The 26,824-nt window shown below is 40.6% G+C and overlaps 1 protein-coding gene across 1 annotated transcript; it reads right to left on the reverse strand.

Moving 5' to 3' along the window:
- Positions 1–24,104: 24,104 nt before the first annotated feature.
- On the reverse strand, positions 24,105–24,752 carry LOC147883372 (putative germin-like protein 9-2). Its single transcript, XM_087399477.1, has one exon. The coding sequence runs from the start codon at positions 24,750–24,752 to the stop codon at positions 24,105–24,107; it is 648 nt and encodes a 215-aa protein (XP_087255603.1).
- Between the last annotated feature and the right edge of the window lie 2,072 nt (positions 24,753–26,824).

The raw sequence follows: 26,824 nt of genomic DNA on the forward strand, positions 1-26,824 counted from the left end.
AAGGTAAGGACTTGGATGCACTTACACTTTATACTTTTACGCATGCAAACTTTGAGGACAAAATTTTGGAGGCTGACGTGAATATCCAGCATTGTATGGTCTCCATAAAGGAAGAAACTATGAAGACCACACAAATGATAGCAAAGGATGCTAAAGAAACTCACACAACCAAGAAAGTAGCTTATGCAGCAAGAACAAGATATGCATAGCAGACTTATCCTGAAGTTGCATCACAACACATTCAGAAGCATCACAGTGGGGGATGTGGCCACAACTTTAGCATAACTAATGCCCTTCACTACTGATCACTAGGTGAATATATCTGGGAACTTTTCCCTTCTACACTTAGCAGCCCCATAATGAGACCAATGGCATCTCATAGGAGTGCCTTAAATGCAAGGGCATAAATTTGGAATGGTGTCCTTGTGCCGCATACATCATGCCATAAATATTGCGGCCATCTAATGGCACTTGCAAAAGCAAATTCATGTGCACATGATGAGGCTGAAATAACATGAGGATAATATCGGAACTATTAATTAGTCCATCAAGGTCGACTACTAGTAACATGTAGATATCACTAGACTTTGAGCTAGAAATTCAGAAATATGTGAAAAGGCTCTTTCTCCAGCAAGTTGCAGACATAGGCCAGCAAGACAAGCCCCAAGATTCAGCTGCTATAATTGCAGTCCTAATGCAGTGTGATGTTGGTTATTTTGGGCCACAAATTTTGGCATATTTATCATTAGGCCATTATGCATCAACAATGAAGGTCCATGGACAAGATATAATCCTTAACTCCCCAACCATTTTTTTACCCTCCCATATAAATACCCTCCATACATGCCTAGGATTCTTCACTATAGATTTCAAGAGATGGGATTACTTGTTTGCATAGCTTGTCGGAAAGCTATGCAGATGGGATTTCTTGTTTGCATAGCTCATGGGTGAGATATGGATTTGGGATTGCTTATTTTCATAGCTCATTGATGAGCTATGGAGATGGAAATTTATGGAGGTTACATCCTAATGGATTATCAACATACTTGAAATGGTGGAGCTATAGTGTGGTCAACACACTATTCAAAATTTTTGGACTTTCTCTCTTGGTTTGGACTTTTTTTTGGAGCATATCCTTTCCACTCAACTTCACTTAGTGAGCTCAAAAATTGGGTTTTTTGAGCACTTAATGGGTCACTTATATACAAATATGGCCTTATTAAGCTAGTAAAAAGTCAAGTGGTAACCTCTAATTTTAAAAAAAATGGCTCGCTGAAGCTATAATTCCCAAACTCATGCATGGTGCCTCCATCCAATAACTATAATAATAATAATAGTAGTCTCCTAACTCAAGTTCAATTTTAACACTATGAAGTGAAAATATGACACCATATGAAAAGAGTTTGTTGAATTCAACATATAAGTGGTGTATAGATACACCATTTAAAAAAAAAAAAAGAGTTTGTTGAATTCAATTCATAAGTGGTGTATAGATACACCCTTTTTTAAAAAACAAACCATACAATAAATTATCTTATTGGTGGTGTATAGATACACCATTTGTATGGAAAAAAGCATACAAAACATTATCTTATGCATCTGAATCTCGTTATTGGTGGTGTATAGATACACCATTTGTATGGAAAAAAGCATACAAAACATTATCTTATGCATCTGAATCTCGTTCAGAGTCATCAGACTCATGTAATGTATTTGAGCTTGATGGGTCAAGTCTTGCCAAATGATGTTTAATATGGACACGACTTGGATCAGGGATTGTGATACATTTTTCAACATTGTATCCATGCTTCTTTTTAAAACTTCGTGTCCTCGATTTCCAGCAATGAATAATGCTACTGACTTCCACCTCTGTTAATCCCTCATTATTTGGAACCCATTCACGTTTCTTTTGCAAGCATCCCTCATAGAGTTGTTTTATTGTATATCTTCTCGGGAGATTTTTTAATGGCTTTGGTTCATACCATAAAGCTGTAAATGTTATAGGAGTTCCCTTGTCATCCCTTTCTATCTTAGTAACCTTTGCAACCCAAATTGGGCCACCTTGGTCATCCAACTCTGAACCCGGATCACATGCCCAAACTGCAACAAATAGACCCTCTTCAATCTCATTACATGGTATAAACTCTGGTAAGGGTTTGTCTCCCTTCCTGCCACAATATTTTCGAGGTAAAAGGCATTCCTCTGCTTCCTCCATATCTACTAACATATTTATATCCAAAGGAAAACTTGGTGACCTAGCTTGTTCCGGCCAAAAGGATTCAGAGTATTCAATGCTCATTAAGTTTTCTTGTCTTTCTAAAGATTGGATAAGTGCTTTAGTTGATTTAATTGTCTCCAAATTCTTAGTTGATTGCTCAGGATATTTCTGCATCATACTTTGAAGATGTTTAATGAAGGCTTTCAAGCCTTTCATTTCATCTATGTCAAGTGATTTGTTTTTTGCAAGAACAAATCTAGTTTCCTCCAATGGAATTATTCGTTGTAACAAAGCATATGACTCACTCCATAAATGATCTCCATCTACTGAGTAGTGCTTCCATTGCATCACTGGAATATTGTTATGCATGTGAAACCGAAAGTAGTGTGGATTTGTGTGTCCTATTAGGGCATCATCTCCTGTTTGTAAATGTGGCTCTATAAATGCTCTCCAATCTACCATCCTCTCTGAGATAGCCACTTCTGATTCTTCCTTACGAGAACCTCCAATTTTTTTCCCAATTCGAAATAGCATATCCTCCATTGTCAAAACATCCATTGCCTTCAACTCACCAGAGATAACACTGAAGATTTGATCTATGTCTTCATGTGTATGGCCGACAAGAAGAAAGCCAACTTCCACTTCTTCAAATATTTTCAAACCAACCAACATAGAGCATAAAGCAAATATATATTTATTCTTGTTCTCTCTCCAACAATTATCAGCTTGTATTCGCAATGTGTTAGGCAAACATCCGCGAGCATCTCTGACCTTTCTTATTGCTTTCATGATTGATGTAACAACCTGGTTACTATCATGGTCATGCAAACTATCAATCCATACATCACAAAAGATTCGGTATCCATGTACTAATACTCCACACAAGTGTGTTTTTAGTCCACGTTTGCCCTCCAATGCCGGTGGGATACGTCTATATCGTGGCAAAGTGGTTGTATTCTGGTCCATGCCATCAATGGTGATGCACATGGACTTATTGACATGTGAAATAGCTTCCTCTCTCCAAGAAGCATACAACTTTCGAGCATCCTGCACATGACGTAAATGGATTGATCGCCATTTAATATATCTTCCTCGCTGCTGCTCACATTTACTATGTTCAATGGCATTTTTTAATTCATCACATGTCTTACATTTTGACATCCTTTGCTTTGATGGTGTCTTGACATGGCAAAAATCTCTACGCCAAATTTTGTACAAGGTTGATCGTGAAATCATGCTCTCGTCTCTGTCTTGTAAAGTTTTATTGACAGTCTCTAGGACGACCTTCTTTGTCATTCCCAAAGGAAGATGTTGTTGGCATTCGACACGTCCATCTAGCATTGTTTGTTGAAGATGAGGCTGCGGTAATGCATGGTCTTCGAGAACTTGCTTTAATGTTGCGGTTGCATTTATAGTGCTTCCATGGCATTTAAGCTTGTAGGTATTTCCATGAATTGTATGAATAACTTTTTCTTTCACCTCTGCCCAGATGGTCCAATATGTGCCATGTGATAGTCCAGTTAACCATTGATATCCTCGATTGCAAATGGGTCTCCCATTAACCATGGGTTTCAATCTAGGTTTACAGTGTCCTGTGCTCAAATCTTGATTAGTGCCTATCTTACTCCAAATACCAAGGCGTATGGCTGCACAATCATCTTTCCCAACTTTTCTAATGCAAAGTCTCTTGCAACAAACTCGCATAAGCATCCTTTCCATATTCTCCTCGGATAGCATCACATGTCTCTTTGGTTCTGGAATTGATGCCATGATTCTTCGCCTCTTCACACTCACATACTTTCTTTTTGTAAATAGTGTCTTGCGTTTTCTAGTTGTAAGACCATCAAACCTCGAATCCATTTCCCTTGAATCTTCATCTTTATAATCAAATGCTGTGTAGGCTTGAGAATTATTTGATACCTTACAATATCTTGGAAATGGCAATCTGGTCGACATGTTCATTGATGTCAATTTGTTGCCAATGCCTCTTGAATTTTGTGGTTGAACTGTTTCTCCTTCGTAACTCAAGATTCTCCCATCTATATTCTCTGGCATGCTAGCAACAATATTCTCAGATTCTCTGCCCCTTTTGCCTTGTATTCGAGTGGTAACATCATGATCATTGTCACTAATATCATCAATTCCTGTTATTGCATCACTTATCCCATTGATCTTTGCGTGTATTTTTCTTTGTGGTCCCATCTTATTATTTTCAACACATCTTCTGTCTTTTATATCAATAAGCATGTTTGAGTCACTTGCAGCACAAGACAAGTCTTCTATACCAGTGAGCCTGTTTGAGTCACTTGCAACACAGGATAAATCTTCTATACCAGTGAGCCTGTTCGAGTCACTTGCAACACATGACAAGTCTTCTATACCAGTGAGCCTGTTCGAGTCACTTGCAACACAAGACAAGTCTTCTATACCAGTGAGTATATTTGAGTCACTTGCAACACAAGAAACCTTTTCTGCATCAACATCTGTTACTATAATGTCCTCGATACCTGTGAGCATGCCACTATGATACTCTTGATTACTACTATAGCTTCTTATCAATTTGGATCCCATTTGTGTTATAGTCTTTTTCTTCTGATAATATTCTGTTGTGTCTTCCATGACATTGAAGGAAACTGTCTTGGGCAAACTTGATTTCAAGAAAGCTAACCCCCATTTACAAGTACTATGAACTTGTAGTTGAGACATAGTATTATGGACGTCTAATTGTGAAGTACTATCCATTGCATTTTGAATGACACTTCAACTTAATTATCTCCACTATACAGAGAAAACTCTGAGCATAGCCCTTAAAGTTGCCAATTGCTAAAACTTCTCCGAAGCGAGATAACATCTGTACTTTTTTCCCCTGGATATAAGTTTTCTTGATATCTTGAAAGTATGTCTTTGGAACAATTTCGTCTTGGTCCCAGAGTGTTCTGTGTGCTTGTATATCAAATATATCACATTGTAAGATATCTCCCAATGTTTCAAAGTCTCCATGTGGATATTTTAAATGTACTTCAGGATTTACAACGTTGGTGATTATCACTACACATCTTCTCTCACCACAATGTTGAAAATGACACACATTCATAGGATCAAGACTATGAATTCGTCCAAAAGCCACCACTTCATTCTTCTCATATAACACCACATCCATACCCTCTGTTAGGGTGAATACCTGTTTTATGTATAAAAGTAAATTAGCAACTCAAAATGAACATTTAATAAATAATCATTGAGCTTATTATTACTTAATAACTTCTATATCAAAACTAGCAGAGAAGGCATTAACCTAAACCCTACATCCTAAACTTTAAATAATTAATACCAAAACATCTTAACCACCGTAAATCCTAAACTTTAAACATTTAATTCTTAAACCCTAAACCCTAAATCCTAAACCCTAAACCCTAAAAATATAATCATAAACACTAAACCCTAAACACTAAATCTTAAATCCTAAGCCCTAAATCCTTAACCCTAAATACTAAACCCTAAACCCTAACCCTAAAATACAATCAAAATTTTATGATTTTTCTCGATTTGTGCAACATGTTAGATATACCCCCAACCTGTTGCTTGAGCAACACGTTGGGGGGTATATCCGACCTGTTGCACAAATCGAGAATTTTCTCGATTTGTGCAACAGGTCGGATATACCCCCCAACCTGTTGCTCAAGCAACAGGTTGGGGGATATACCCGCAACCTGTTGCTCAAGCAACAGGTTGGGGGGTATATCCGATCTGTTGCACAAATCGAGAATTTTCTCGATTTGTGCAACAGGTCGGATATACCCCCCAACCTGTTGCACAAATCAAGTTGGATATACTCCAACATGTTGCACAAATCGAGAATTTTCTTGATTTGTGCAACAGGTTGGATATACCCCCAACCTGTTGCACAAATCAAGAAAATTCTCGATTTGTGCAACATGTTTAATATACTCCCCAACCTGTTGCTTGAGCAACAGGTTGGGGGGTATATCCGACCTGTTGCACAAATCGAGAATTTTCTTGATTTGTGCAACATGTTGGATATACCCCCCAACCTATTGCTTGAGCAACAGGTTGCGGGTATATCCCCCAACCTGTTGCTTGAGCAACAGGTTGGGGGGTATATCCGACCTGTTGCATAAATCGAGAAAATTCTCGATTTGTGCAACAGGTCGGATATACCCCCCAACCTGTTGCTTAAGCAACAGGTTGGGGGTATATCTAACATGTTGCACAAATCGAGAAAAATCATAAAATTTTGATTGTATTTTAGGGTTAGGGTTTAGGGTTTAGTATTTAGGGTTAAGGATTTAGGGCTTAGGATTTAAGATTTAGTGTTTAGGGTTTAGTGTTTATGATTATATTTTTAGGGTTTAGGGTTTAGGGTTTAGGGTTAAAAATATAGGGTTTAGGGTTTAGCTTTTAGGGTTTATGATTATTGTTTTAGGGTTTAGGATTTAGGTTTTAAGGTTTAGTATATAAGATCATGAGCTTAGAGTGTAGAATCTAGGGTTTAGAATTGAAAATTAGGTTTTAGAATTTAAGTTATAGGGATTAGGATTTAAGGTTTAGGAATTATAAATATTATATAAGTTTAAGAGCTTAGATTATATAACCTAAGATTTAGGAAACTTTAGGATTTAAGATTTAGGGTGTAAGATTTAAGATATATAGACTATATAAAATATGCATTCTAAAGTATTTAGTTTAGATATATATAGACTATATGTTATATGCTTTCCAAAGTGTTTTGTTTATAGGTATGATACATTGCAAAGGCTTTACTTTAAGTAAGTATAAGTCTACCTAGTCAAAGTATCCTACTGATTAGGGACAAGCACATAGGCTAAAAGCACACCGATTCATATTTTTTTACATTCATGCTGCATGGTGTATCAAAAGGTACGATCCTTTGCAAAGGCTTTACTTTAAGTAGTTACAAGCCTACCTACTCAAAGTATCCTACTGATTAGGAACAAGTACATAGGAGGCTAAAAGCACACCGATTCGAAGAAGTGATGTATGCACACTGATTAGGAAGAAGTGCATGGTGTATGAGAAGAAATGAAAAAGTATTTGATAAGAAATATTCGAAGAAATATATATTCCATATCATGGACATTCTAAGAAATATGTATTCCATATCATGGATACCATGGATATCTGGTGCTTGCTAAAGTAAAAAAAATGATATGGATGCAATGATACTGTAGTCTTCTAGATTCTATGGTTTTAAATACCTACCTTACAAATACATTATCTAATTTTGCATTCTTTCGACTAACTAACAAGTATTATACACATGGAATCATGGATATCTGATGGTTACTAAAGTAAAAAAATGATATGGATGCAATGATAGTGTAGTCTTCTAGATTCTATGGTTTTAAATACCTACCTTACAAATACATTATCTAATTTTTCATTTTTTGACTAATTAACAAGTATTATACACATGGAATAAAAGCATACATGCTAAAAGTAAGTGTGTAAATTTTAATATTTTCTAAATTTTAAAATTAATTTAATTCTTTTATTGACTACTTTTTAAAATTGAAAGGTTATTAGTATATAATCTACATAATTTTAAATGTTATTAATGTATAATATTAATTATTTATATATTTATTTAAATTTATATAATAATTAATTTATATTTATATTAGTTTTTAAGTTAATAATGTATAGAAGAGCAATATATTCACTAATTCTTCATTGTTTTAAGACTAAGTATTATATAAAGCACATATGCTAGAAGATCTCCTTTCAATTTTTTTCTTAAATTAATGTATTTATATATTTATTTATATAATAATTATATAATATTTATATTAATTTATAGATTAATAATATATATTTTTAGTAAAATTATATTTTAACATTAGTTAATAAAAATTTAATATATTATATTATGGGATAAAAATATTATAAATGGATTTCTTATATTAATAAAGTGTAGTGAGAAGAGTTTTTTGAAAAGATTTATGATTGAATTTTGTTTTGAAGTTGTTGCGTACGCAATAGGTAGGACATTTGAGTGGTTTTGAGGTTGATAGAGATATTTGTAATAAAGTGTAGTGAGAAGAGTTTTTTGGAGGATTTGTGATAAAATTTTGTTTTGAAGTTGTTGCGTACGCAATAGGTAGGGAGGTTTGAGTGCTTTTGAGGTTGAGAGAGAAATGTGTTATAGATTTTTTTTTTTTTTAAAGGAGTTTTTTGGAGAGATTTATGATTGAATTTTGTTTTGGAGTTGTTGCGTACGCAATAGGTAGGGAGGTTTGAGTGGCTTTGAGGTTGAGAGAGAAATTTGTAATAGATTTTTTTTTTTGGTTGATGAGTTTTTTTGAGAGATTTATGATTAAATTTTGTTTTGAAGTTGTTGCGTACGCAATAGGTAGGGTTTGAGTGTTAAATTTTGTTTTGAAGTTGTTGCGTACACAATAGGTAGGGAGGGGTTGTGAGAGTTTGAGTTAAAGAGGAAAATTTATGGAAAAAAAGATTTAATGCTAAAATGGTTTTTTAAGTTGTTGCGTATACACAAGTTTTTTTTTTAAAAAAAGATCGGATTTGAAAAAAAATTCAAATTTATAAAAACTTGATTCTTAGAAGTTCTTGCGTACGCAACAACTCACGTCTTGCATCATTTTGAAAATTTTTGCGAATCCTGCAACAGGTTGATGAGAGGAGAGAAGCGTGGAGTGTAAACGAATGATCTTTGAATGAAAGAGAGAATGAAGAATGTTCTACTTATAGTGAACCTAAAAGAACTAAAAAAACCTTAAAAACTAAAAAAAGCTGACTTGACCTAAAAGCTATCCATTTCCTATAAAACTCTACTTCTCCTCATTCTGTCTCACAACTCTCTTATTCTCTCTCACAACTCTCTCCTGGAGCTCCACCACCTCTCCACTCAGGTACTCCCTCCCTCCCTCTTCTCCAACTTCCTCTCTCCCCTCCCCTTCCTGTCCCTTCCCCTCTCCTCCCGCTTCTCCCCTCCCTTCCCTTCCCCCTTCTCTTCTCCTCCCTCCCCAAGGCCCCTTCCCCTCCCCTTGCCTGCTCCCTCCTCCTTCCGTCCCCTTCCTTCCCTTCCCCCTGTCGTCCCTACCCCGACCCCACCCCCCTCTGCCCCCCTTCCCTCCCCTCCGCCCTTCCCACTCCCCTCCCTCCCTCCCGCCCTCCGCCGCGCCCCCCCCTCCTGCCCTGTCGTTGACCCTCTGCCCCCCCTTCCCTTCGCCCTCCCCTCCGCCCCTCCCTCCCTGCCACCCGCCCGCCCTCCCCTCCGCCTCCCCCTTTCCTCCCCTCCGCCCCCCAACCCCCCCCCCCCCCCCTCCCGCCCTCCCCACGCCCCCCCCCGCCGGCGCGCCCACCCCCTTCCGTCATCGGAAGGGGGCGGGCGCGCCGGCGGGGGGGGCGTGGGGAGGGCGGGAGGGGAGGGGGGCGGGCGCGCCGGGAGGGGGGGCTGGGGGCGGGGGGCGTGGCGAGGGCGGAGGGGGGGGCGGGCGCGCCGGGAGGGGGGCTGGGGGCGGGGGGCTGAGGGAGGGGGGGGTGTGGGGAAGGGGAGGGGGGGCAAGGGCGCCCCCCCCCACCCACCTGTTGCGTGCGCAACAGGTGGGGGGCTTCCCCCCACCCCCCCTCCCCTCCCGCCCTCCCCACGCCCCCCCCCCGCACGCCCGCCCCCCCTTCCGGACGGAAGGGGGGGCGGGCGCGCGGGGGGGGGGAGGGCAGGGCGTGGGGAGGGGGGGGGAGGGCGGGGCGTGGGGGGGGGCGGGAGGGGAGGGGGGGCGTGGGTGGGGCGGGGGGCGTGGCGAGGGGGGGCGGGCGCGTCGGGAGGGGGGGTTGCGGGGGGCGGGGTGTGGGGAAGGGGAGGGGGGCGAGGGCGCCCCCCAACCTGTTGCGTGCGCAATAGGTGGGTGGGGGGACGGCCCCCCCCCACCCACCTATTGCGCATGCAACAGGTGGGGGCTTCCCCCTCCCCTCCCGCCCTCCCCACGCCCCCCCCAGAAGGGGGGGCGGGCGCGCGGGGGGGGGCGTGGGGAGGGGGGGGAGGGCGGGGCGTGGGGGGGGCATGGGAGGGGAGGGGGGGCGTGGGTGGGGCGCGGGGGGGGTGGGGCGGGGGGCGTGGCGAGGGCGGAGGGAGGGCGGGCGCGTCGGGAGGGGGGGCTGCGGGGGGCGGGGTGTGGGGAAGGGGAGGGGGCCCTCGCCCCCCAACCTGTTGCATGTTGCGTGCGCAACAGGTGGGGGGCTTCCCCCGCCCGCCCCCCCTTCCCTCCCCTCCGCCCATCCCTCCCGCCCTCCCCTCCGCCTTCCCCTTCCCTCCCCTCCGCCCCCCCAACCCCCCCCTTCCCGCCCCCCCCGTGCGCCCGCCCCCCTCCCCTCCGCCCCCACGCGCCCTCCCCTCCGCCCTCCCAACCCTCGCACACCCCCGCCCTCCCCACGCCCCCCCCGCGCACGCTGGGAGGGGGGTTGGGGGGCGGAGGGAAGGGGGGTGGGGGGAGCGCGGGAAGGGGAGGGGGGGCGAGGGGGGCATCGATGCCCCCACCTGTTGCGCACGCAACAGGTACCCCTCGCCCCCCTCCCCTTCCCTCCACCCGCCCGGCCCCCCGCTCCTCCCTTCCCTTGCCCCTCCCCTTCCCTCACCACATGCACACACACGTGTGGAGAGGGAAGGGGAGGGGCAAGGGAAGGGGGGCGTGGGGAAGGAGCAAGGGGGAGGGGGGCGGGCGGAGGGAAGAGGTGGGCATGGAAGGGCAAGGGGCGGGGAGGGGGACATCGCAAGGTGACGGGCAAGGGGTGATTAAATTAAACTAACTAATTAAAATAAAATAATTTAAAAAAATATTTTATTTTAAAAATTAAAAATAAATAAAGCTTAAAAAATATTTAATTAAAAATTTATTTAATATTTTGAGTTTGAAAATCATTGTATTTCTCATTTTTTATTTTTGATTGTTTTTCAGAAAACTATAGCTTTCATGGCTTCCAGTTTTGGTTCCAAGGTGTCTTTCAAATACCTTGAACATGCTTGGTATTTTATGGAGCGGAAATCAAAGTATTTTTTGGTGATCACTTCAGAGAACATATCAAGCCCGAAATATTCTGCAGAGGCAGTAAGAAATGGTGGCATGGTATCAAACATCAATATTAAAGAAAACAATTTGATAGAAATTGTGTGCCAAGGAAAGAATGACGAGGTGGTTTACAAGTTACGAGTTACTCCGAAGCACTTCTTGAAACCGTTACCAGATTCAATTGAGGGATCCCAAGAATTACTTAATGCCTTAGAAGCATTGAAGAAAATGTGGGATGCATTTCCAAGTGGTGGTGTTGAACCTTCAGGGGCACTAATTATGCCATCTATAACACACAACCCTCAAGTACCGTCAATATCTGTGGCGGTAACTCCGATAACTCCAACAAGTGTAACTACAGTATCTCCAACTGTACCTACGCCATCGACTGCTGCAACTACAGGAACAAGAAGGAGTGATTGTGGAGTAGACTCAAGTGCTATAGCTATTCCCAGAAAGAGAGCAAAAATAACTCCTACTCCACGTGGAGATCGCTCAAGTGCAGGCTATTTAAAACCAGGCGAAAAATTGGATAGCGATGAAGAGAAAGATCAGCAAGAAGAAGATACAAGTCTCGAAGACTTTTCTATAAGTGTGGCGGACTTACATCCTCCAGAGGATGAGGGATACATTTGGGGATTTTCACAATTCAGCGTGGCCACAATGCTTATTGATCGAGCTTCATTGTTCACAAATCAAAGAAAGCTCGATAAGATATTTGCACGCAAATTGTATGAAGATACAAGGAAAACAAGAACTCCCGTTGCCACTAATATCACTCTTCGTCCTATGGCATTTAAGAGACTTCAAGAAGATGATCCCACATTGCCTGATGTCACATTTCAAAAGCGCGTGGACTTTCTTGATGCTTTTGAGAACTTTAGAAAGAGTGACTTTGTTCGTGGAGAGGCTTTGTATCAAAGCCGATATGGGAGTGACATCGAGAAGAGATACATGCTGGCAAAGAATAGATTCTTAGAAAGATGTAGGTTTGAGCCCATTGATGGGCAACACTTTTGTGAGGCTTGCAGGATCGCCCTTGATGAGGGAAGAAAAGGAAACTTGCCACAGATTGAGTGGATGGAAAAGTTTCAACGGGTCATTTGTCATATATGCATATTTAATGATGACTCGAAGTACATTCTAGAATCAGAGAGGCTGAATTCTGCTCCATTTAGGTTGAAAAAAAGCTCTTCTCTTTCTGAGATCTTGATAAAGGCAAGGGAGTTATGGATGGGCTGTGGAAAGCCACAAACAGTGAAGGGCAGGAGACCTACATCGGAGTACATGACAAAGAGGACTCGGTTCTATAGATGCTTGAAAGGTGTTGTAAGCAATACGCAAGGCATACCAGGTAATAAGGTTGAGGCAAAGGATTTGAACACCGCTGTTGCAAGATACAGGGATGTTACCTGCATTGTCTTCCGTGAGGAATCAGTGTTTCAGAGCATCGTGGATGTTTGCCAAGCATATGAAACAGGAAAGATATCCTTTGAGGCACCAGAGCACATTGCAACTCAGAGGAAAGAAATAAAGAAACGATGTCTATTGTTTGGTGGAGAGCTTTAAGGTTTGTTCCAGATGCAATAACAGAAGAAGTATGCAAGAAGATCCTAAGTGGTGACTGCTTCTTTGGAAAGAAGAGCAAGCATAGCAACTTAGATGAAGTGGTCACCCGAATGATTCAAAGTGAGGCTGCTCTCTCGGCACTATTATTTTTATTGAAATCTGATGATGAGTTAGCTGGCAAGTCAATTGATGTGGATAAGAAGAAAGCACTTAGCCTAGGTCAACTCCTTGATAAAACATGGGCTAGAAAGTGGTTGGCTTCAATGGATGTAGATGCCACACCAACAAAGGATCTAAGAGCTAAAATGCCAAAGGTTGTTGAGACAGAATATATGGACATTAAGAAAAAGGCCTTGCAGTCCAGTACCCAAGGTAGAGCAATTGGTGGTTTAGATGATGGTTCTTCATTCAGCTTCTCTTATGATATCCTGCTATCAGAGAATGATACAAAATTTGCACACATCAATGGCATTGATACGGAGCATTTCATAACAATGAGCGGTCATGCTTGGGAGAAGCCATGCGTATTTTTCATAAATGAATTGCAAGACCTTGCAGTGTCACAGATAGTTGAACTTGTGCGGTTTATTGTTGAAGGTCCTATGGCAGATAAGAAAAGATCAACGTTGGTCCTGTTCGTGACAGAATCACAAAGGGATGCCCTATATGCGAGTTTGACATCTTCATTTGGGTATTTACTTTCAAAAGTATACCATGGTATAGTCCTGCGTAATCATATGACTGTCTTGGAAGGCACTGCCATTCAAGTCTTGCAGCCTTTCTTGATGTGCTTCTTATCGAGGGGTGGTGGTAATCTAATCCAAACTCCTTTAAGGACTCTCGAGCTTCATTACTTTGAGGACCATAAGGTTAAGCTTGATGCAGCAATGGTGGATTACAGAAAGCCGATGGATCCTGATGTGATACTAGAGATGACAAAGAATTTATTGAATGATGGGTGGGAAGTAGCATTGTATCGAATGGGTTTTGCTGCTGAGAAATTGCTACGGCAAGGTAAAAATGTAAATGTTATTGATACCCCCCATCAAATTGAGTTCTTTGACACATATTACAGTTGCACTACTTTCTTTGAGGAGGAAAATGTCAAAGAAGAGGGTAGTGAGTCTGAGGGTGATGATTCTAGCTCAGGTGATGATGAGGATGAAAGCTCTGCATCCGATGACTTACGGCAAGAAGAAATCCGCACAAAGAATAAGGGTGATCAATTGTCAACTAGAGTCAAGGAGGTTCCACTCATCATACGGGAAGGTTCACGGCAACAAGAAGTTACAGTAGTACAGCACGTCACAGGTAAAGGTAAGGCTAAAGAGGTGGAAGCACTTCCCTTAAAATTAAAAGTGAGGAAGGCACCCTTGATCTTGGATGAAGGACAGGCAAGTGGATCGATCTTGGGTGAAGGACAGGCAAGTGGATCAAGCAAGGAAGCCTTACTCAAAGAAGGTATGGATGAGGCAAAGCATGACCAGGAGGAGTTACCAGGAGGCATAGATGGTTCTTCAACCATGACCTTACAGACTCCAAAGCAGCCTACTAGTCAGGAACCTAGTAGCCAGGTCCCTACTTACCAAGAACTTGGTCATGAGACTCTAGAGCAGCCTACTAGTCAGGTGCTTGGAACTGAAGAGCAAACTAGTAAGGACCTTGCTACTGAGACTCCAGTCTTAGAGCAGCCTATTAGTCAGGACCTTGGTAGTCAAGGGCCTGGCATTGAGGACATTGGTACTGAGTAACATGTTGGCTAACGGCTTTGTAATCACAAGTTTTGAACTTCTATGTAAAGCTAATATCTAATGAAAAGTTTACTACTTTTTTTATTTCTTTACTCTCATTATTATGTATAAAGATTGTTTATGAGGGCCATTTTATACTTAACGGTGTTTTTTAATACCAAGTGTGGTGTATATGTACACTACTTACACATAAAAGGATTTATCTACACTACCTTTCTAAGGGCTTTATGTACACCACCTTTCTAAAAGAAATGGTCATAAAGGTGTGTGCACACCACTTATACATAAAGGTGTTTATTTACACCACCTTTCCAAGAGAATTGGTCATCTATTGGTCATCTATTGATGTTCTTACATGATTATGAAGATGTTTATGTAGACCACTTTGTAAGAGAATTGGTCATCTATTATTGGTCATGTATTGATGTTCTTAGGTGATAGTTGCTCAATTCACAAGAAGTTATGAAGATGTTTATGTAGACCACTTTGCAAGAGATTTTTGTGAAGTTATGAAAATGTTTATGTAGACCCCTTTGTAAGAGATTTGGTTATGCATTGATGTTCTTAGTACTTAATTATTAAATCTTTTGTTTTGAGTTGGCAAATCTAGTTCAAAATCATTCAATCTTTTGTTTTGAGTTGGCAAATCTAGTTAAAAAACAACATTACTAGTATATTCAAAATTTTTGGACTGTTTTTTAGTCCATTTCTCAAATTGGACTTTACACAAGTCCAAAAATTTTGAATAGTGTGTTGGTCTTCCTCGGCGTTGGGATGTCCTCTTTCTCGAGTTAGGGTGTACCCTAAGATGCCAACTCCCTTTAGCAAGAATATGTATGAAAATTTGAGTATGACATGAATTTGATATTATGCCATGAGTTAAAGTAGTCAAATTAGCATGATTGTGTTCTATACTAAAAGAGCTTTGAATCTGTCTTTACATCTTGAAATTTGGGTAACAAATGAAAAAGTTACATGATTTTGAATGGAGTTAGGTTTTTATATTTTAGTGTATTTTTTGTTTAACCCCCCCTCATCCAAAAGACACCCCCCCCCCTCGTGCATGAAAAAGAAACCCCTTCTCCCCGCAACCCTCTCACCCCCCTTGGGTCTCACATATTATGAAAAATATGTTCTAATCTTAAAATCTTTCTTTTTTTTTGAAGTATAAACCTTATGCTTTGTGGTAGGGAGGAATGGAGATTGTCATATTTTTCCCTTGCATATTTAAAGCTTTTGTAGGAAATCCATGCAAATTATATATGGACCTTGTTCCCCCACATCCTAGCTTTTGGACAAGGGTAGTAACATAATACATATTGAGTTGGCACCCAGAGGGAGTACATCAGCCAAAAGAGGCAGTGAGGGTAGGGGTGTATGCCACCGAGAGAAGGCCTCAACATATATACGGTTTCATATATGATATTGTAGTTCTTAAAGTCTACAAACAATAGCCATTTATGAGATAAACATTGAGGATGCAAAAGCAAAGTTAACTTGTGGCTAACACTAAACCTTTTTAGTGAGAATGTATTTAGTTTATAATAAACATTTAGAAGAGAGGTGTCTTGATATATTGTAGTCGGAAGAAAAGTATAGTTCTAGGGGCTAGATTTACCTCTAGGCAAATGCCTAGCAAGTGAAAGGTCCTAGTATGGAGCATTATCAGAAAGTTTCACTTTTGCATGACATGGAGGATGGCATTGATGCTAGGAACATGGACACAAGGGCATTCACCATATGTCCTAGGGATGCTAAGGCGTATCCTAATGCTTTAGTGAAGAGAAAGGCCAAGTAGAAAAAATTTTCATTAGAAATTAATTTCTAGCCTAAGACAAAGGGGCCTATTTTGAATATTAAAAGGGAAATGTGACTATTCCAAGTACAATTTTCGACTCGTGTTATTTGTGTTGATGTGATATCAATGTTTAATAGGTTAAAGAATAGAGAGGAAAAATGAGATTGAGACTACTTAAGATTTCTTGCGATTGCATGAGGCACATGGAGAAAGAATGAGGAAGGGGGTTCCTGACATTGTATAGTATAGATATCATACTTTGTGACATGCTCACTGGCATGGCAATGATGGAATTATAAGGCATACTTGGTTGGAATGTATAGCCATTGAAATTCTTGAAGCAGTCCTGAGTCTTCAGTATAACAATGTTGGATGATTTTGGGTGATTGTTATTCTTCTCTTCCACTACCCACATACGTGAGATAGAGTTACAAGTGACAAGCATGTTCTCCATGTACAAGACTTCATTCATTTGTATGGAGTGGATCCTTTTGTTAGAAGATTTGATGGCAGGCAAGTAATGAACCCTATCTTGTACGATACTTTTGAGTTGAAAATGTTTCTAGCGAGTGTATTGTTTATTTAAAAGAATTTAAAGCATGTTTTCTGAAATATGGTTAAGGTTTTTATTTCATGTCATGATCTCTAACTGAGGTTTTGCATACTAATGTAGGAGATGGCTCTTGATTTGTACAAGATTTGTACATTTTTTGTTGCAAAATGTGTGCACCAAACTTAAGGAAGATAACGCAAGAGAAGTGGAAGAAAAGTAATGGAGCATGGAAAATGATGACAACAAAACCTTGAGGGAAGTCTAGAGAGAAGTGAGTTGTTCTTATACTTATGCATTTTCCAAGGAGGGGGGAGTGGTTTTGGATATGCTTGTTGGAATGGTGGGTCCATAATGGAAAGAGATGATGCTAGTGTGCATGTTATGGGTGTGGATTCTAATCAGTAGATTGTGAATTACAACATGATACATGTTATGGGTGAGTCAATGTAATTGCAAGGTATTTGTTCATGTAAAGCAAAGAATTGAAATTTATGAGATTTTTTCATGTTCATGATATTTTTTAATGTAACACCAAGAATTGAAGCTTATGCTTGGTTGAGGCCAATAAAAGTTGGTTTTACTTTGTGTTTGGTTTTCTTATCTATGTGTAGTAAAAGAAGGTCATGGTGAGCCTTCTACATCCATGGCTGAAGGGGTTCTAGAGTTTGGCTAGCCCATGGATTTTTGATAAGAAATACTTTTCTTTTGGTCAAAATTAAATTTGAGTCTTGAAGGGTGGAACCAAAATGATAGCTGAAGTAATGCATTGCCTTTTGATGCAAACAATCTGGCTAGGCATATGGAGACACAAAATGGGAATGTGTGAGAAAGGCATCATCAAAGAAGAGAAGACAACATTTCATTCAGATGGATGATATTGCTGTGGATAGATGTAGGGAGGATGACATGGCTAGCAACATGTGCAATGCCACTTTAGAATAAACTTCCATTTTATATTAGCCTAGAACAACCTCATCTTTACCCCCCTTCCTCCATCCATTCAACAAGCTTTTTTGTCTCCATTTTGGCTATCCTCTCGGGGGGGTCACTCATCATATGTAACCCTATCATGTGAGTTCAACAGAAGGACATTTTTAATATCTAATTTTTACAAAAGTTAATCTACATAAGGGAGTATTTAAAACAAATTTGGGAAAAATTTACAGATTTGTATAGAAAAAGGGTACATTTTATTAATGAAAATTTTACAAATAAAGGATTTTAGAAATAGTCCTTGAACGCACATGATATGGAGGGTTTATACATAGTGACCCCCCCGAGGCTATCCTTTGGCTATTGAATTACTCTTTAAATAAGGGAGGCAACACTTCACATTAGAGGCACTTGAGATTAGATTAAGGGTTTGTGAGCCTTCATTTTGAGTCCTTTTGCTATCAAGCACATTTATTTTTCATATCCTCAACAAAGCATCCATGAGGATTAAATCTAACCTGCAAGCCCTGCTCAACCATTTGACCAACAGAAACCAGGTTCTTGGTGATATTCGAGACATGAAATACATCAGACAGGTATTTCTTTTTCCTATCCTGCATAGACAAAGGATTTTGCCCAATCTGCACAATAGGAGGTGCAGTATCATCACCAGTCTCCACAAATCTTGGTCTTTCCATTTTTCTTGCATCTTGTATCCATTCTGCATGACCTATCATGTGGTTTGATGCACCTGAGTCAACATACCACACATCATTGCTTTCTTTTGCACTTGTCACAGAATTGGTCATGTGCTGCACCATAAACAAATGCTCATTTCTGTCATCACCCTGTCTACTAGAGGATGCATAATTGCCTTGCTGCAATTTTTCAGTCATGATGTCATTCTGCTTTTTATAGAAATCTTTAACCATATGACCCATTTTACCACAGTAGTAGCATTCAACATTGTTGTTTGCATTTTGGCCTCTCTGCCATCCACCACGACCTCTTTGGCTCCCCCTGCCTCTAAAGTTACCACGTCCTCCTCCATAGGACTGTTTTCTTGAATTTGTTGCATATTTTGATCTCTGCCATGGCCTCCAGATTGGCCTACTCTACCTCTGCCTCTAGACCTCTTCCAGCATTTGAGTAGAAGACAATTTCTTTTGAAGTTCCTCTTGAAGAAGATGCACCATCATTTCTCTGCTCTTCAGAAATTAGAAGAGCGGACAACAATGGATGTCCAGAATTGTGCAGAATCCTTTCCTAGACCATTCAAGGTCACAGAAACTAAATCATCATCTTTCACTGGTGACCCAATGGAAGCAAGTGCATCTGCAATCTTCTTCACCTTCATGTGGTAGTCATTGATGCTCATATTTTCTCTCTGCACATTATGCAACTCCTGCTTGAGCTGCATTTTCCTGGCTTGTGTATTTGTGCTATACATTTTTGTCAAAGTTTCCCACGCCTCCTTGGGCGTGCTTGCATCCTGAATATGCATAATCATAGAATTTGAAATACTGATAGACAGCATGTACATAACTTTTTAAGCTCTCTCATGCCAGTCTTTAAATGCGTGCAATTCCTGTTGTGATTGGGAACATTAGGAATAACTGGTTCTTGTTCAGCTCTAGTAATGAACTCCCAATAGCCTTTTCCCTTAAGGAAATTAGTCATTCTAAACTTCCATGCTTGGAAGCTATTCTTGTCAAGCTTTTTAGTGACTATCTATGAAAGAGCATCAGATTCCACTATAGAACACTACAAAAATATTCTCACTGCAAAAAACAAAACTTTTGCCTTACAAGGGCAAATCTGCAAAACTGACGAAAGTGGTATTTGACCACACAGTCACTTCCTAGTGACAATTTTGCATCAACAGGCAATAAGAATGATTCTATCACTCCGACTATCTCTACGCACAGGCATACGATGCTATTTCTATGGCAACTTTTCACCGACCTACAGAACAGTGGTCACACAGTAAAAATAGGGCACTTTCTTGAGTGCATGTGGAAAACTTCTACCACCAAAACAGTTTCAAAAATGGCCTCAAATAAAAAACATACTATCACCAAGGGCGTCCCCCTTTCCCGCAGCATATACTGCCCTCTCGCCACATCGCGAATGGCATCCCAATCTGAGACAGTGCACTCTTGCACTTTCCAGCTGTGCTACCTACAGAGATTTGCTCCCAAACTCAAAAAAGGAAAGCAACACTGATCCTCTTACCAAGACACCGTGAACTTGGTTTGCTTTCTTGAGCTCCTTACCATGAACCGAGCTCTGATACAATGTGAAGAGAGTGGGAGAGAAGGAAGGAGTCTCACTTGTAGCTTTCTCACATACATAATGGGGGAATACACACAAGGGTGGAGGCTGAAAACAGTTTTCCTCTTCTTAGTTGTGAAAGCCAAAAAAACTCTCTAAGTACAATAGAATAGGTGAGCCCTATATGTGAGTCTCAAACAAACTCAGCGGTGGCATACTAACTGAGCCACTAACTAGAGTACATAAAGATAACTATCATCCAGCTATTATTCATGGGCAGTGTACCAACCACATCTACAACTAACAAGTCGGTGATATAAATGCACAATGGTCACCTTGGCATATCATGAGTGGAGCTCGATATCTCAACACTGATCGCACCATTTCTTGCACATTCGGTGGATGGACAACTTGCTGTCTATCAACATATCTCACTTCCTAGAAAGTGATTCTCCTCATTTCAAAATCCCTCGTGGGTGTCTTATGCATCTTCTTCTCATTGAAGACCACATCATGGCTTCATATGATATTCTTTGCTTCTTGATCCCAGAGATGATAGCCCATCTCTCCACTTGCACCATAACCTAGAAAGATGCATTTCCTAGACTTAGGATCTAGCTTCTTCCGAAGCTCTTTTGGCACATGTGCATATGCCTCAAACCCAAATACATGCAAATGAGAGTAAGAGGGCTTCGTGCCACTCCATGCCTCTTTAGGAACACCACCATCCAAAATCTTACTAGGAGATCTATTGATCACATGCATTGCAGTCCTCATTGTCTCATCCCTTGCATTGGAAATAGACAGTCCAAGGACCATATTCATGAGATGTGGAAAGATGGTACAGTGGGTCGAGCTAGTCTCTTCCGTTGGACAGCCTTGCATCTCTACTTACCAAGCTAGCAAAGTGGATGGCAATGCACCTTGCATGAGCCTTGCATGTCCCATGTGTGGTGGTGCCATTGAGGATATTAAGCACCTGCTATGGTCCTGTTTGGTGGTCTGAAATGTGTAGATGTATGTTAAGACGTCAAGGCGAGATGGAAGCTTGGGATACCACCGGTCTCTATCCACCCTAGGGTTAGCTCCTTCCTTAAACTCTTGGGGAGACTTCTCCCTAGTTCTTAACTTTGCATATATGCATACGTCTGAGGCAATCTACCCTTAGATAATACCAAATTTTATTTAGGATTTATAGAAGCCTGAACAACCCCCCCCCTCGGTTTCCTTTCTTTCTTCGTTTTCATAATACAAGCCGGTTGGTATTTTATTTAAAGTAAGAAAAAAAAATGCAATAGAAAAGAATAGATGCTATGAAGAGATTAAAGGGGTACAATTTGTTTAAAGTTCGGACTTGGCATACTTAAAACATTTCATGGCATGCGGAACTACTCATTATACTATGCATCTTAGCAATATAATGTAAATGACTAAAAGAAAGTCCAATTTATGTGTAAAAATTTAATAACAAATCCCAATTTTATGTGTAAATATAATTTATAAATTGTTAATGTTAATATTCTATAACCTACATAGCAAAAAAAACCAGGCACCTTACCCTATTAGCTAGGAGAGTCTCTTTGAGCTGTTGCACAACTTGTCTTAGCAAAGCATTAGTGAAAAACTAAATTGAGATGAAATTCATGTAGAGTTTAACTTGGTAACAATTAGCCAATCTCATTTTCTTGTTCTTTGCAATGGTCCCATATAGAAAATGGAAGCAATTCGGAACATGATCTTTTCTTGCTCTATGCAATGGCTCCATAATTAAAATGCAAGCTACTCGTAACATTGGAGGGAGATTTAAAATTTAAAATTGTCGAAAGTTAGTGCTCTACAATATATCTAGCCAATCTAATGTATATGTAGGCTATATATCTAACCAATCCAATGTATATGTACGCTACATGATACGATCCTTGTACTTCCTACATGGAGTACTATGTATGAAAATAAGAAAGTGAAAAAGTCATTCCCGTATGCATCTAGATTTTGTAGTTGATACCTCTACTAATGATCTAGCCTAGGCCATGGGCTTGAAAGGAGAGTTATAAATACATAGAAGTCGAGTCGATATATTTATTCATTCAATAAAAAGATTTGAAAAATGTAAACCAAAGTTGAAAAAATGTAAATATACTAGGAGTTTACTCCTAGAGTGCAGATGTCATCATGTTGGTTTCTCATGTAGTGAACTCCATGAGGCAAAGCTCAGCTACTATAAAGCTTGTAGAAATTTGACACACAGACTTCACTACATAGGAACCCTACATAGTATGTAGATTCAAGGGGTAGTAATAGAACCCGGGGTTATCTATAAAATTTGACCCTTAATATAACTCCCTTTTTTACACAAACTTATGCACATGCTTAGCTTAATTTTTTGTAAAAATAGAAATTTATAATGTTAACAAATGAAAAAATTGTGTTTCAACTCATATGCTATATTCACATATTGTTGAGTGGACCTCTTGATAGAAATCTTCTTCATAGGGTACTTTTGTTTCACTCAAAAAGAACTTATGTCAATCAATCAAACTATATAAGAGGAAAGGAAATAAGTACCCATTAAGTCCATACTTCCTATTATATTTTCTACTAGTGAGCTCCTCAAGGTCAAGTTTTCATGTGAGATTCGTCTTGGGGGGCGAGTTGTTATGTGAAAAGACAAGCATGCAAATAAAATACTCTTGCATTTGAAATTTACACGTGTTAATCTTCATTTATAGATGCACTTGCCTTGATATGTAAGTCTCCCATCTATACATCCCATTTGTAAATTAATCATAAAGAGCAAGCATATATTCAATTCACTCATGGATGTATAGATCGGTTCCCCCATTAAAAACTTCATCCGTTTATGTGCTAATTGACAACATCACATCAATTTCAATGTTCAAGTGTCGTATTAGGTGCTAAATTTGCTCTGAATTTGTGCGTCTATGTGCTACATGACATAATAACACATGAATTCAATGTTGAGTGTGGAATCAGGTGCCTTGATGTTAGATGTATGCATGCAATTATTTGGAGAATCTTCCTTGATGTCGTATGCATGCATGCAATTGCTTGGAGAATCTTAAGGTCTTAAGTAGATGTTAAAAAAATATAAGTACCATGCATGAAAGATAAGCCTATTCAACCTCTTTCATATTATACTCCATGGGGATAGAGAGAGACAAAACTAGAAAAACAATTACTATCAATTAAAGATAATTACCATACATGAAAGATAAGCCTAGTGAGCCTTTTTCTAGACGCACAACATCAAAATATACAATTGTATGCATTAAAGATAATTACCATTGATGAAAGATAAGCCTATTCAGCACACAGCACACAACCTTACACATTTTAATTGAGCATGCCAACATACTTAACTTACCTTCTTTTCTTACCATTTTTGTGGTATTCCAACAAAGAAGAACTGCGCGTAGCATAACTTTAAGACAATTAAGTCTAAATGTAGAGCCGGAGTGAATGACGGTTTCCTGTCTTCCTATTCTTGTCGACGGTCGTGTCCCAACAAAGAAGACTGCGCGCGGTACGTATGCTCAGTAGTAATAGCTTTCAGACAATTAAAATGTAAACTTATGAGAGCTGTCCTGCGGAGTGAATCACGGCATGAAATGCACTTTACGTAAAACCAAGACGAGTTTGCGAACTATAGAGAAGAAGAGCCAACACGTACAAGAGCTTAATGTGCAACAGCTGAACCTCTAGAATTGAAGATGATGACGTTACTTGTAACTCTCTGAATGGTGAATACGCAGAACAGACAAGGTAACACTTATGAATGAAAATGCTTGAGAACTTTGATGAAAGTTGATAAAATTATATTCCTGCGTACTTTAGCTTAACGATAGATACAGAGGATTCACAGCATGACAATTCAAAACTCTTCAAGGGCGACTGTCCTATCAGGAGCAGAATTATCCTGAAACTAAACACGGCCACCAAAAGCAGCCTGGAGTTCTAGAATCGTAGAGCGCGAGGCCTTCAGCGCTTTCACCAGCACGTCTGTAGGGATCCCTGCTCCGAACAATGAAATACTGGCATCTACCCTCCCTGGATTCGCACTACTGAAAGCTGCCAGCACCTTTCCCGCATCCATGCTGCTGGGATTCATCAGATAGTGCATCATGCCTTTGGGGAAGGTGAACACATCGCCCCTCTGCAGCGTCTGCTCAAACATCGTATCGTTGGTATCGATGAAGGCAACGTCGATGGTGCCCTCAAGCACGTATACTAACTCTGTGGCTCTTGGGTGTGTGTGGGGAGGATTGAGGGCTCCTGGCTGGAACAGCTGCAACGCCAGGGAGATACCCAGCCCTTCCAGGGCAGGGTATTCTATGTAGGATCCTTTCAGAGGCACGAAGGCCCCTGGTGGTGCAGATTCCAAACTGGCGCCCCGGAAGCCAGTGAAAGTGAAGCACTTTCCGCTCATCTTGGTCATATTCATATTGTTGGGCATGGCGAAATCGTCCAGCAGCTCCGGATCGCTGGCTTTACTAACGTGCTGTTGCAGTCCAGTGCAAACCAGAAGCATCACCAACAAGCAGCTACTGCCCCATATTGCAGTCCGAACCATCTTCGAGCAGCCGTAAAGCTTCACCTAAGGGGTAAGAACCCAGAAAATGAATCGATGAGTTAACAGAGTTCAGGCACGAAATTGAGTTTCAATGAATAGAAATACACAGAAGATGAATATATGAAGCATGTGTTGATGACGAACTATAGAAGATGCATCACAGAAGCATCTTGCTAATGGATGATTTATTGCACCGGAGGGCTTTGAGAATACGGAACTATGTACAAATGATTTCCGTCGCTACATTGCATCCCATTGAATTCCTCGTCCCAATGCGTGCGTCTCTCAATCTTTTTGACTCTCTACGAGTGGCATCAATGTATTCGGAAGCCTACTTGCTATCCCATTCGAAGCTTTTCGACGAAAAGCACAGTATGCTTCGCATGAGCTAAGATAACTAAAAAGCACAACATGCGTCTCAAAGATGAAAACCAGACCTCAAAAGGCGAGAAGACAGCGCGGTGACCTGCTCTGAGTGTGGATTGAAAGGAGGCGTGCGCGCTCGAAGGCTTTGCCCGATGGGTGTTATAATTGGCCGTTCAGTCTTACGAGTGGAGTGGTTCTACATCCATGCAATGGTTGTAAGTTTGCATGGGACAACAAAGAGTTTACGACAATCATGTGCCACACTTGATTGGCTCAAACAACGAGTGGAAAAAGTGATTGGCAATTCTATGTAGAGATACACAACTCCAAATTTATCACATTCGCTTTGCCTAGTCTATTACATACGTTGTGTGTGTGTGTTCGATCCTTGTGGTCGACTTCGGATACGCCTAGTGTGTGGGTCTTGGCATTATTGATACGAAGTAAAAAACTCTCTCTCTCAAACATGTATAAGCCATCCTTCCCCATCAAGTTTTGTAAAACCCGCGTGGATCTTGGTAGTTGAGGCTCTGGTTCGTGTCGTGTGTGTGTGTTCAATCCTTGTGGTCGAGTTCGGATATACCTACTGTGTGTGTCTTAGCATTGTTATTACAAAGTAAAAAACTCTCTCTCTCTCTCTCTCTCTCTTAAAATTCTTGGGTAGCTCTTTCTTGGAAAGGAAGTCACACCAATCTCCTAGGTATAGTCGTGTCCTCACATTCTTGTATGTGTGTCTTGCAAATGCAATCCATCAACTTTGTCTTGTCACTTTCAACATGACCAAGAATACAACATTGTAGGAGACCGCAAATCATCTGCACTACAAATTGCCTGCGCTTCCGCCTTCCTTGCTTCCCTCTTCAAAGAATATGCCTCATGTTACCTCCTTACTTTAGCTCGTTCCTCAGGATTATCCAATTCTTCAACCACAATCTCATTTACACTTCCTCTCGACACTTTGGAATAGGTTTTTGCAAAGCTTTTTTTAATGGTGACATCAGCTTTTCAGTATAAGTAAGAAATTTGTAGGAGACTACAACATTTCACGCCATGAGAAGTCTTTGTTTGAGCCCTCTCCTTCCTTGGCAAAATCACCTTGAAGTGGAGACAATACCACCTTATCGTCCCAGCTTCTTTCAACCCAATTATTATCTTTCTTGCTCTCAAGATCATATGAGCATCAATCGGCTCCGGCTCTATTAATTCAAGCGTGATTTGAACTGAATCCTTATGCACTCAACCTCTTGTTCTTCAAAATCGATAATAGATATATCTTTTCATGCGGTCTTTCCTTTCTTTTCGCTTCATTCTTTGACTTCTTCGACACCTCAACTAGAATATTATCTGATGCAAGGGAACCACTCTTGAATGATGCGAGGAATTGTTCTTGCGTCAATGCAAGTCTCCTTGCCTCCTTCTGCTTGCCTACATACACAACCTAGGTGAGTCTATGTACATCTCTACATTGTATTACCAACCCCCATGTCCACTCATTATTTGAACCAATCAAGTGAGATACATGATTGTCATATACTACTGGTTGTGCCTGTACAAGTTTATGAAAACAATCATTGTAAACAACAAAAGGTCACATGAAGTCAAAATTTATAAAAAATGGGACAAGAAAAACTATTGCAAAGTAGTTAGTAAGAAAATTCGCACTTTTCATGTCAAAGTTGCTATTTCAAGAAAGTACAAGCAACAAG

Source organism: Dipteris shenzhenensis, chromosome 28 (assembly GCF_047967505.1).
Source record: "Dipteris shenzhenensis isolate YYH24624 ecotype China chromosome 28, Dip_SZ_1.0, whole genome shotgun sequence".
Taxonomy (NCBI): Eukaryota; Viridiplantae; Streptophyta; class Polypodiopsida; order Gleicheniales; family Dipteridaceae; genus Dipteris; species Dipteris shenzhenensis.

Excerpts from the sequence above, each read along its gene's own strand:
- LOC147883372 (XM_087399477.1), bottom strand. The coding sequence starts at position 24,752 with ATGGTTCGGACTGCAATATGGGGCAGTAGCTGCTTGTTGGTGATGCTT.